The 13,526-nt window shown below is 43.7% G+C and overlaps 2 protein-coding genes across 2 annotated transcripts in view; one reads left to right on the plus strand and one right to left on the minus strand.

Moving 5' to 3' along the window:
- The window catches only part of LOC123761441 (band 4.1-like protein 4), an 817,171-nt gene that overhangs the window by 665,458 nt on the left and 138,187 nt on the right, over positions 1–13,526 (minus strand). The window lies entirely within an intron of this gene.
- LOC138364900 (ribosome-binding protein 1-like) overlaps positions 1–13,526 on the plus strand; it is a 29,319-nt gene that overhangs the window by 14,014 nt on the left and 1,779 nt on the right. Inside the window, exon 3 of the mRNA XM_069324975.1 lies at positions 13,105–13,526. This exon is cut by the window's right edge and continues 1,779 nt beyond it. Coding sequence (XP_069181076.1) covers positions 13,105–13,526 — 422 coding nt within the window. The remainder of the gene's footprint in view (positions 1–13,104) is intronic.

Consider the following 13,526-nt stretch of genomic DNA (forward strand, 5'->3'; position numbering starts at 1 on the left):
TGACTCCAGCATGGCAACACCCGTAGCGAGACTCTAGCATGGCAACACCCGTAGCGTGACTCTAGCATGGCAACACCCGTAGCGAGACTCTAGCATGGCAACACCCGTAGCGTGACTCTAGCATGGCAACACCCGTAGCGTGACTCTAGCATGGCAACACCCGTAGCGTGACTCTAGCATGGCAACACCCGTAGCGTGACTCTAGCATGGCAACACCCGTAGCGTGACTCTAGCATGGCAACACCCGTAGTGTGACTCTAGCATGGCAACACCCGTAGCGTGACTCTAGCATGGCAACACCCGTAGCGTGACTCCAACATTGCAACACCCGTAGCGTGACTCCAACATTGCAACACCCGTAGCGTGACTCCAACACCCGTAGCGTGACTCCAACATTGCAACACCCGTAGCGTGACTCCAACACTGCAACACCCGTAGCGTGACTCCAACACTGCAACACCCGTAGCGTGACTCCAACATTGCAACACCCGTAGCGTGACTCCAACATTGCAACACCCGTAGCGTGACTCCAACACTGCAACACCCGTAGCGTGACTCCAACATTGCAACACCCATAGCGTGACTCCAACATTGCAACACCCGTAGCGTGACTCCAACATTGCAACACCCGTAGCGTGACTCTAGCATGGCAACACCCGTAGCGTGACTCCAACATTGCAACACCCGTAGCGTGACTCCAACATTGCAACACCCGTAGCGTGACTACAACATTGCAACACCCGTAGCGTGACTCCAACATTGCAACACCCGTAGCGTGACTACAACATTGCAACACCCGTAGCGTGACTCCAACATTGCAACACCCGTAGCGTGACTCCAACATTGCAACACCCGTAGCGTGACTCCAGCATTGCAACACCCGTAGCGTGACTCCAGCATTGCAACACCCGTAGCGTGACTCCAGCACTGCAACACCCGTAGCGTGACTCCAGCTTCGCAACACCCGTAGCGAGACTCCAGCTTCGCAACACCCGTAGCGTGACTCCAGCATTGCAACACCCGTAGCGTGACTCCAGCACTGCAACACCCGTAGCGTGACTCCAGCATTGCAACACCCGTAGCGTGACTCCAGCATTGCAACACCCGTAGCGTGACTCCAGCATCGCAACACCCGTAGCGTGACTCCAGCATCGCAACACCCGTAGCGTGACTCCAGCTTCGCAACACCCGTAGCGTGACTCCAGCATTGCAACACCCGTAGCGTGACTCCAGCATCGCAACACCCGTAGCGTGACTCCAGCATGGCAACACCCGTAGCGTGACTCCAGCATTGCAACACCCGTAGCGTGACTCCAGCTTCGCAACACCCGTAGCGTGACTCCAGCATTGCAACACCCGTAGCGTGACTCCAGCAATGCAACACCTATAGCGTGACTCCAACACTACAACTGGCATACCACAGAATAAAGCAGGGTAACCTCTTGACTTCAGCACTGCATCAAGACCCCTCGAAGCCCCGATTAGTGTCAGCGCATCTAAGGGTTCGATCCCCCCTGAAACAGCGGTCAGTCCTCCTTAATCTGGTGATAGAGTGGGCAGTGTTCGTCATATTTTGGGGTGCATGTGATTATCCTCGTATATGGAGTTGTGAATTGACTTTTACCGGCTCGAACAATGGATAATAAATATTGCCTTTATTCAGCGCTGCGTGCTGAATATATTATGATGTTAACCAATACTCTCCACTTGTGTGTTGTTCCGTCCCGTGCCTTGGTGTGTCCAGCCCCGCCTCGGTGCCCAGGCCAGACCCGCTTCGGTGCCCAGGCCAGACCCGCTTCGGTGCCCAAGCCAGACCCGCCTCGGTGCCCAGGCTAGCCCCGCCTCGGGGCCCAGGCCAGCCCCGCCTCGGTGCCCAGGCCAGCCCCGCCTCGGTGCTCAGGCTAGCCCCGCCTCGGTGCCCAGGCCAGACCCGCCTCGGTGCCCAGGCCAGACCCGCCTCAGTGCCCAGGTCAGCCCCGCCTCGGTGCTCAGGCCAGACCCGCCTCGGTGCCCAGGCCAGCCCCGCCTCGGTGCCCAGGCCAGACCCGCCTCGGTGCCCAGGCTAGCCCCGCCTCGGTGCCCAGGCCAGCCCCGCCTCGGGGCCCAGGCCAGCCCCGCCTCGGTGCCCAGGCTAGCCCCGCCTCGGTGCCCAGGCCAGCCCCGCCTCGGTGCTCAGGCTAGCCCCGCCTCGGTGTCCAGGCTAGCCCCGCCTCGGTGCCCAGGCCAGACCCGCCTCAGTGCCCAGGCTAGCCCCGCCTCGGTGCCCAGGCTAGCCCCGCCTCGGTGCCCAGGCCAGACCCGCTTCGGTGCCCAGGCCAGCCCCGCCTCGGTGCCCAGGCTAGCCCCGCCTCGGTGCCCAGGCTAGCCCCGCCTCGGTGCCCAGGCTAGCCCCGCCTCGGTGCCCAGGCTAGCCCCGCCTCGGTGCCCAGGCTAGCCCCGCCTCGGTGCCCAGGCCAGACCCGCCTCGGTGCCCAGGCTAGCCCCGCCTCGGTGCCCAGGCTAGCCCCGCCTCGGTGCCCAGGCCAGACCCGCCTCGGTGCCCAGGCCAGATCCGCCTCGGTGCCCAGGCCAGACCCGCCTCAGTGCCCAGGCCAGCCCCGCCTCGGTGCCCAGGCCAGCCCCGCCTCGGTGCCCAGGCCAGCCCCGCCTCGGTGCCCAGGCCAGCCCCGCCTCGGTGCCCAGGCCAGCGCCGCCTCAGTGCCCAGGCTAGCCCCGCCTCGGTGCCCAGACCAGCCCCGCCTCGGTGCCCAGGCCAGACCCACCTCAGTGCCCAGGCCAGACCCGCCTCGGTGCCCACTAGGCCAGTCCGAGGCGGTCTGAGGCTCCGATTGTCCCGGTGAATGAATTAAATATATGAATATATAGTTGCACGCACAAAAAATTATAGATACAAAGTAGTTATACAAATATAGCTAAAAAGCATCATATATAGTGATTAAGGTGTTTTCACTCATATGTAATTAAAACCATTTAAATAACATTTGTAAGGTTTTGTATACTATTTACGCCCATAAGGTGTCTTTGAGATCCCTATAATACATACAATAATTATCTTACAAACTTTAAGAGGTGTATCTTGAGGTTATCTTGAGATGATTTCGGAGCTTAGCGTCCCCACGGCCCGGTCCTCGATCAGGCCTCCTTTTTTTGTTACACACCCCCAGGAAGCAGCCCGTAGCTGCTGTCTAACTCCCAGATACCTATTTACTGCTAGGTGAACAGGTGCATCAGGGTGAAAGAAACTCTGCCCCTTTGTTTCCGCCTCCGCCGGGGATCGAACTCGAAACCCTTAGGACTATGAACTCCGAGCGCTGTCCACTCAGCCGCCAGGCCCCTTTCAGATATCCAGCTGTATGACATACGCTAGGTCTATATTTGGTTACACTATAGCGGACGTTCATTACTGTAAAATAACCAACTTGAACAAAACATAAGAACACAATCATCATTGTGGCTAATAATTGCACTTAACCCGCTCGTCATTCTATATTTGTCCATACTAGTCTCAAATTATTTAACGATTAGCACTCTGACTCTGAGGTCACGGGATCGTGGCGTCATCAACTCATTGCTCGAACACTTGCTGTAATTCCCCCAATTAACCAAACCACACTACTAATATGTCATTAAGAAACGTCAGAAGTGAAAGCATTTTTTTTTAATAAATCTTAAATACTACAAGAGTGAATAACTTAGTTGTTATTTCTAATGTATAACGTCATTACACATGCCATAGCCTAAAAATCCTAAGGTTGTACATTTTATACAGTTTATGACCCTTATAGTAATGTATTCATATATTGGTTCAACCCTAAAGTTATTCATTTCGCCAGGCTATTTTAATAATTTTAATAACTGAAATAATTACTTAATTTTATCTATTTCTATACGTTACAATGTGTGTCTTTGTATTCGAGGTTAGAGACCAGACGCTTGGGGCCACCTTCTCCTAATTTTCCAAGTAATTGCTGTTGTGTACATGCCCAACATGGGCGGGTCGGGATTCCTGTCAAAGAAAAAAGTGCTAAGTGGCAATGTAACCCACACGAAAATTCTCACAATACCATATGACTCGATTCTGTATATATATATATGTCGTACCTAATAGCCAGAACGCACTTCTCAGCCTACTATGCAAGGCTCGATTTGCCTAATAAGCCAAGTTTTCCTGAATTAATATATTTTTTCTAATTTTTTTCTTATGAAATGATAAAGCTACCATTTTCATTATGTATGAGGTCAATTTTTTTTATTGGAGTTAAAATTAACGTAGATATATGACCGAACCTAACCAACCCTACCTAACCTAACCTAACCTATCTCTATCGGTTAGGTTAGGTTAGGTAGCAGAAAAAGTTAGGTTAGGTTAGGTTAGGTAGGTTAGGTAGTCGAAAAAACATTAATTCATGAAAACTTGGCTTATTAGGCAAATTGGGCCATGCATAGTTGGCTGAGAAGTGCGTTCAGGCTATTAGGTACGACATATATATATATATATATATATATATATATATATATATATATATATATATATATATATATATATATATATATATATATATAGATAGATATTGACTTTAGCAAAACCTTTGACACTGTACCTCACGAAAGACTAATTGGAAAGACAGGCTCATGTTACTGGGGAAACTATCTTAAAATGAATAAGGGCAGGATTGTTTGAACTGAGTCAGTATAATTGGAGTGGGAGACCATTGTAAGTGGAGTGCCTCAGGAACTCTGTTCTTTACTAATTATATAATATATATATATATATATATATATATATATATATATATATATATATATATATATATATATATATATATATATATATATATATATATGTCGTACCAAGTAGCCAGAACGCACTTCTCAGCCTACTATGCAAGGCCTGATTTGCCTAATAAGCTAAGTTTTCATGAATTAATGTTTTTTCGACTACCTAACCTACCTAACCTATAAAGATAGGTTAGGTTAGGTTAGGTAGGGTTGGTTAGGTTCGGTCATATATCTACGTTAATTTTAACTCCAATAAAAAAAAACTGACCTCATACATAATGAAATGGGTAGCTTTATCATTTCATAAGAAAAAAAATAGAGAAAATATATTAATTCAGAAAAAACTTGGCTTATTAGGTAAATCGAGCCTTGCATAGTAGGCTGAGAAGTGCGTTCTGGCTACTAGGTACGACATATATATATATATATATATATATATATATATATATATATATATATATATATATATATATATATATATATATATATATATATATATACCCTAGAGCTGCCAGTTTTCTTTTTCAGTGCGCCTTAGTGTGGCAATCCAGAGAGGAAATGCTCACTGCATCCATAGTTCCTGCCCGCCATCTGAGGAGCTGGAGGAGCTGTTCAACTTGTGACAAGCAGCCTTGTACCCTGCATGTAATCAATATTGTAACTTTTTTTGTGTAATGACATTTTCAAATAAAGTTAGATAAATATACACACATACCAAAAGAATAGGGGTGGTAGGAGAAGAAAATATCGAAGTGTTCAGTGAGGATCCACAAGGTCTTCTCTGAGTACTCTTTATTTTCTTCTCCGAGGCTATGGGTCCCTACACTTGCATCAAAGGTGGTACCTCTTCTAGGTAATATATATATATATATATATATTAGTATATTTTGGTAGCAGTCTTTCCTGTAGACATATATTATTAAATATGACCGAAAAAGTAAGATTAATAATTCTAACACGAATTTTCTCAATCTTTCGTACATTACGCTTCACTGTTGGAGGTAAATCAAAAATCACTTCTCCAAAATTCATTTTTATTTCTAGTCTGACGCGACACGGGCGCGTTTCGTAAAACTTATTACATTTTCAAAGACTTCACAAATACACAACTGATTAGAACTTGCGTTTCTCTGATTTTATATCTACATTTGAGTGAGGTGGGAAGGGTGATGTGGCATTAACACAAGACAGAACACTAGGGGATATTAATAGGGTATTAAAAGTATCAACACAAGACAGAACAGAAACAATGGGTATTGAATAGAAGTGTTTGTAGAAAGCCTATTGGTCCATATTTCTTGATGCTTCTATATTGGAGCGGAGTCTTGAGGTGGGTAGAATATAGTTGTGCAATAATTGGCTGTTGATTGCTGGTGTTGACTTCTTGATGTGTAGTGCCTCGCAAACGTCAAGCCGCCTGCTATCGCTGTATCTATCGATGATTTCTGTGTTGTTTACTAGGATTTCTCTGGCGATGGTTTGGTTATGGGAAGAGATTATATGTTCCTTAATGGAGCCCTGTTGCTTATGCATCGTTAAACGCCTAGAAAGAGATGTTGTTGTCTTGCCTATATACTGGGTTTTTTGGAGCTTACAGTCCCCAAGTGGGCATTTGAAGGCATAGACGACGTTAGTCTCTTTTAAAGCGTTCTGTTTTGTGTCTGGAGAGTTTCTCATGAGTAGGCTGGCCGTTTTTCTGGTTTTATAGTAAATCGTCAGTTGTATCCTCTGATTTTTGTCTGTAGGGATAACGTTTCTATTAACAATATCTTTCAGGACCCTTTCCTCCGTTTTATGAGCTGTGGAAAAGAAGTTCCTGTAAAATAGTCTAATAGGGGGTATAGGTGTTGTGTTAGTTGTCTCTTCGGAAGTTGCATGGCTTTTCACTTTCCTTCTTATGATGTCTTCGATGAAACCATTGGAGAAGCCGTTATTGACTAGGACCTGCCTTACCCTACAGAGTTCTTCGTCGACTTGCTTCCATTCTGAGCTGTGGCTGAGAGCACGGTCGACGTATGCGTTAACAACACTCCTCTTGTACCTGTCAGGGCAGTCGCTGTTGGCATTTAGGCACATTCCTATGTTTGTTTCCTTAGTGTAGACTGCAGTGTGGAAACCTCCGCCCTTTTCCATGACTGTTACATCTAGAAAAGGCAGCTTCCCATCCTTTTCCGTCTCGTAAGTGAAACGCAGCACGGAACTCTGCTCAAATGCCTCCTTCAACTCCTGCAGATGTCTGACATCAGGTACCTGTGTAAAAATGTCGTCAACATACCTGCAGTATATGGCCGGTTTCAAGTTCATGTCGACTAAGACTTTTTGCTCGATGGTACCCATGTAGAAGTTTGCAAACAGGACACCTAGGGGAGAACCCATGGCGACCCCATCTACTTGCTTATACATGTGCCCATCCGGGCTCAAGAAGGGTGCCTCTTTAGTACAAGCTTGGAGTAGTTTCCTCAGAATACTTTCTGGCATGTCAAGAGGAGTACAGGCTGGATCACGATACACTCTGTCGGCTATCATTCCGATTGTCTCGTCCACAGGTACGTTGGTAAACAGCGATTCTACGTCCAACGAGGCTCTTATCCCTGTGGCCCGTGCGCCCCGCAGTAAGTCCACAAATTCCTTTGGAGACTTCAGGCTGAAGGCGCAAGGAACATAAGGAGTCAGCAGGCCATTGAGTCGCTTCGCCAGTCTGTACGTGGGTGTGGGTATCTGGCTAATGATTGGCCGAAGTGGGTTTCCAGGCTTGTGCGTCTTGACATTTCCATACGCATATCCAGGTTTATATTCCCCAATGATCTTTGGCAGGTGGAGTCTATTTTACAGGAACTTCTTTTCCACAGCTCATAAAACGGAGGAAAGGGTCCTGTCGCGTCAGACTAGAAATAAAAATGAATTTTGGAGAAGTGATTTTTGATTTACCTCCAACAGTGAAGCGTAATGTACGAAAGATTGAGAAAATTCGTGTTAGAATTATTAATCTTACTTTTTCGGTCATATTTAATAATATATATATATATATATATATATATATATATATATATATATATATATATATATATATATATATATATATATATGTCGTACCTAGTAGCCAGAACGCACTTTTCAGCCTACTATGCAAGGCCCGATTTGCCTAATAAGCCAAGTTTTCCCGAATTAATATATTTTCTCTAATTTTTTTCTTATGAAATGATAAAGCTACCCATTTCATTATGTATGAGGTAAATTTTTTTTTATTGGAGTTAAAATTAACGTAGATATATGACCGAACCTAACCAACCCTACCTAACCTAACCTAACCTATCTTCATAGGTTAGGTTAGGTTAGGTTGCCGAAAAAGTTAGGTTAGGTTAGGTTAGGTAGGTTAGGTAGCCGAAAAACAATTAAGTCATGAAAACTTGGCTTATTAGGCAAATCAGGCCTTGCATAGTAGGCTGAAAAGTGCGTTCTGGCTACTAGGTACGACATATATATATATATATATATATATATATATATATATATATATATATATATATATATATATATATATATATATATATATATATATATTTAAATACGGGATTCAGCAGCAGTATTTGCAAATTTGCGGACGATAAAAAATAGAACATGGAATAAATTTAAAAGACCTTTAAAACTTTCATGAAATTAAAGTTTTAAAGATGCAGTTGAATTGTTATTTATTTATCTATTTATTTATACAAGAGTTTTTACAGTCTTGTGCATCCACCAGCACGCATAGCGCTTCGGGCAGGCCCTTAATCCTAATTTTCCCTGAAATACGACCCAATGAATCGTTTAATAACCCATTCACTGCTGGGTGAACAGAGGCTACAGTTAAGGAGTGACGTCTAATAAATCCTCCCTGGGTTAGGATACGAACCCAGGCCAAAGCGATAGCGAAACGCCAGGCGGGTGGGTTACCACTTCGCCACGGGGACTGCTGATGTATAATGTAGGGTTCTGAGGCTAGGTAATCATAAAAGTTATCAAACATATGAGTGATAGTGTTCAAACTGCGAAGTCTGAAAGCGAAACATATATGGGAATCATGATTAGTTAGGATCAAATGTAAACAAAAAATCATTACATAAATGTTAGGTATAAGGCAAACAGGCCACTGGGGATGATCTCTAGAAGCCTTAACCATAATAATGTTATTCTTCATCTATATCCTGTTCTTGTTTGACCTCGTGTAGAGTATGCACTCCAGTTTTGGTCGCCATACTATAAAATGTACATAAAACTCATATAAACAAGTTCAGAGAAAGGTAACAACATTAATCCCAGGAACTGGAAACCTTTCATGCGAAGAGATGAGTCCGTGGAGTAGTGGTAAGACACTCGCCTGGCGTTCCGCGAGCGCTTTGTCATGGGTTCGTATCCTAGCCGGAGAGGATTTACTGGGCGCAAATCCTTAACTGTAGCCTCTGTTTAACTCAACAGTAAAATGTGTACTTGGTTGTATAAATGATTCTTCGTGGGGGTCGTATTCCATGGAGGGACTTGCCCGCAAAGCTACATGTACTAGTGGCTGTACAAGAATGTAAAACTCTTGTATATATCTCTCTAAAAAAAAAAGATATATGAATGCCACAAAACCCAGCTAGACCCCTCACCATTACGCACCCAGACTATCTTCTTCTTGAGGTTATCTTGAGATGATTTCGGGGCTTTAGTGTCCCCGCGGCCCGGTCCTCGACCAGGCCTCCACCCCCAGGAAGCAGCCCGTGACAGCTGACTAACACCCAGGTACCTATTTTACTGCTAGGTAACAGGAGCATTGGGTGAAAGAAACTCTGCCCATTGTTTCTCGCCGGCGCCTGGGATCGAATCCAGGACCACAGGATCACAAGTCCAACGTGCTGTCCGCTCGGCCGACCGGCTCCCTGGACTACCAGACAACAGGCGTATACTCTCACTACACAGAAGTGACGCAGGCACTGATCAGCGCCACAACAAGCAAAACAAAGCAAGGTCCCCGGCGCTCCTTACCGCTAGTCATAACTTCCAGCAACATAATTGAAAAGTTTTGTTCCAATGTTTCTTTATGACCCGGTCTCTCTCTCACCAGATTTACACAACTTTCCAACTTCATAAAAGTGCCTATAGTGTTTAATAACCGGGAGTTGTGAAATGGCAGACGGTCTGGCGTGCAGGAACTTAATGCATTTACCGCAGTCTGGCACCGGTTTTATAATTGGTGGCAGATATAACATACGGCTCACATATTATTGCAATACAAAATATTCGCAAGAGTGCGAACACAATGGATTTAATCTACTTTTGAATGCGGTCTTGCATGTTATTCGCAGCGGGATTCACGATGGTGCCCTCATTGCCCACTACGTTGGGTGGTGCCCCTTATTGCCCACTACGTTGGGTGGTGCCCTCACTGCCCATTAAGTAGTGCCCTCGCTACCATTAGGGGCGGCTTTTAATGCCTACTAATATGAAGAATAATTCACTCTGGAACCATCGCCTTTTGTCATTAGGGATTCAGGGGTAAGCTGTATTTTTTCAGGCACTCTCTTATCGCCACACGCCTGTCACACGCAGATAGCTGGGTGCTGAACAACCTGAATATTGACTAAACCAGCTTCTTGTTACAGCTTGGTCCAAGTTGCCCTTGAACTGTGTATGATGAACTTATGACATTATGTACAATGTCTCTCCCAAAGTGTTCTTATATATTCATATCTTTTAAATAGTTATTTGGATATGTAAATCTCATTATTCTAATATAAATAAACTACACGTTTTGTCAATATGTCTTGCTCCTTTAATTTTAAGTTGTATGTTTTCAATTTATGTCTTACAATAAGCAAATTTACAGCTGTACAACTGGAAGTGTTTTCGAATTGTATATATTAGTGACAGTCCGCCCTCATAAACACAGCCCAAATGCTCGTTAATTCAGCCGCCAAACCTCCCTGTTTATTAATGCAAAATGCTGAACACACAACTCGACTGATGACGTTCCAAGAATACTCAACAATGCTTCACCGAGCAGCCATTCCTCCAAAGACCCAAAAGTGATTCCATGCACCGCCAAACCCCCATTTATGAATGAAAACGGTTTACACACGACTCACAACTGATTTCGTTCGAACACTTCTGGAACAAGTGCTTCACTGACAACTTTTATTCGAACCACAACGCTGTAAATTCTTCACCCACGTACTACAAATACAAATAATTGCCAACAGAACATAAACATCTAACCTAACCTAACCTATGCCTAAATATGTACAATATACTAATATAAAATAATAATTTATATTTGATAAAATCCCCGTTTTGAATGAACAGCATGTTAAAATTTATGAATGCGTCTGTGGGATCGACGGCTGGATGGAATGGATGTGAGGACGGGTTGTATCAAGAGTGTCCAGGACCTCCAGTGTCTAGCCCGGAGTACCAACCCATCCTCACATTCACACAGTACTTTTTCCAACCATGTACATCACCATACATATATTGACGTAATGGACAATTAGACAGTAGAATTTGGTACTCTTCACTTTATAGGCCGGAAAAAATAAAGTTAAAAACAAACTTAAATGTTCCTAGGCCTAGTAAAGCACACACATGTACTATATTACGCTTCAGATAGAATATATTAGGCCTAGGACAGTTAGGTCAGGTTTTATTATCAACATAAATACAAAACCTTTTCCTGTTTGTCCAAACCAAATTCTATTTCTTAAGTGTCCATCGAGATGGACATATATATATATATATATATATATATATATATATATATATATATATATATATATATATATATATATATATATATATATATATATATATGACAATGTCAGACCACGGAGGAAAAATGAAACAGGAATTTCCTTAAGTACTTTCGTATATTAATACATCTTCAGAAGGAGTCTTCACTCCTTCTGAAGATGTATTAATATACGAAAGTACCTAAGGAAATTCCTGTTTCATTTTTCCTCCGTGGTCTGATATTGTCACATTTTTAATCACGTGTTTATTTTCGTGATACACACACACACACACACATATATATATATATATATATATATATATATATATATATATATATATATATATATATATATATATATATATATATTGCATTGACAATATGCAACTGAAAACTCACACCCCAGAAGTGACTCGAACCCATACTCCCAGGAGCAACACAACTGGTATGTACAAAACGCCAAAATCCACTTGACCATCACGACCGGACATAATGAGGTGATAGCCGAGGCTATCAGTTGCATATTGTCCTGGGGACCATTCAGGCTTGTTCGCATTTGTGTTCCTCACGTGTGCCCCAAAGAATGAGGTGATTTGGTAAAATGCTATGCCCAAGATTACTATCCGAGTGCCGGCGGTGGGGTGGTTCAAATAGCCTCGGCTATCACCTCATTATGTCCGGTCGTGATGGTCAAGTGGATTAAGGCGTCTTGTACATACCAGTTGTGTTGCTCCTGGGAGTATGGGTTCGAGTCACTTCTGGGGTGTGAGTTTTCAGTTATATATATATATATATATATATATATATATATATATATATATATATATATATATATATATATATATATATATATATATATATATATATATATATATATATATATATATATATAAAAGATGGTCCACGCCGTTACTGCGTAGCATCTAAACAGGAGGATAGGCTGTTGAGTACCCACTAACTACCTCCTGTGTCTAACGGGCAATGCTCAGCGTTACGCAAGCACAGCGCATTCCTTGCCAATCACCCGAAATGAAATGTCTCATTGCATCAGGTAATTATCGTCCACGACTTTGTGAGCGCTGACAACAGCCGTGTGTGGAAGGCAGCCAGACGCATATATATATATATATATATATATATATATATATATATATATATATATATATATATATATATATTTCCTCGAAAATATATATATATATTCGAAAATATATATACATTTCCTCGAAACACCACGTAACCCTCACAAATAGCCTCTCATAAATAAACGGCAAAATACACCAAGTAATATTGTGATGAATGAGCTCAACCACCGCTTGTGTCGTCCCAGCTTCCCCCCCCCCCCCCTCCCCTTCAGGATGTGGTCGGCGGAGATCACAGCGCCACTCGCTCTATGCCACGACAAAATAGCGTCTATGGCCCACAATATACACAATCAATCAAACCCTGCAACAGTGCACGCAACACAGGGAGCCCAGTAATCTTGAAACGCATCTTTTTCTCGGAGTAAATAGCGCAATTCACCGAAGTATTTGCATCAAAAAATGATGTTAGCGGAAAAATACCCACCCGCCTTACAGCACTTCAAAATGCAATAAGCAGATTAAGTCTCAAAACAAAGCAATCAGCAGCCTCAGGGCACAAACTAAGCAATCAGCAGCCTCAGGGACACAAACAAAGCAATCAGCAGCCTCAGGGGCACAAAACAAAGCAATCAACAGCCTCAGAAGAACACAAAACAAATCAATCAGCATCCTCACGGGCACAAACAAAGCAATCAGCAGCCTCAGGGGCACAAACAAAGCAATCAGCAGCCTCAGGGGCACAAAACAAAGCAATCAGCAGCCTCAGGGGCACAAACAAAGCAATCAGCATCCTCAGGGGCACAAACAAAGCAATCAGCAGCCTCAGGGGCACAAACAAAGCAATCAGCATCCTCAGGGGCACAAACAAAGCAATCAGCAGCCTCAGGGCACAAACAAAGCAATCAACAGCCTCAGGG

Source organism: Procambarus clarkii, chromosome 15 (assembly GCF_040958095.1).
Source record: "Procambarus clarkii isolate CNS0578487 chromosome 15, FALCON_Pclarkii_2.0, whole genome shotgun sequence".
Lineage (NCBI taxonomy): Eukaryota > Metazoa > Arthropoda > Malacostraca > Decapoda > Cambaridae > Procambarus > Procambarus clarkii.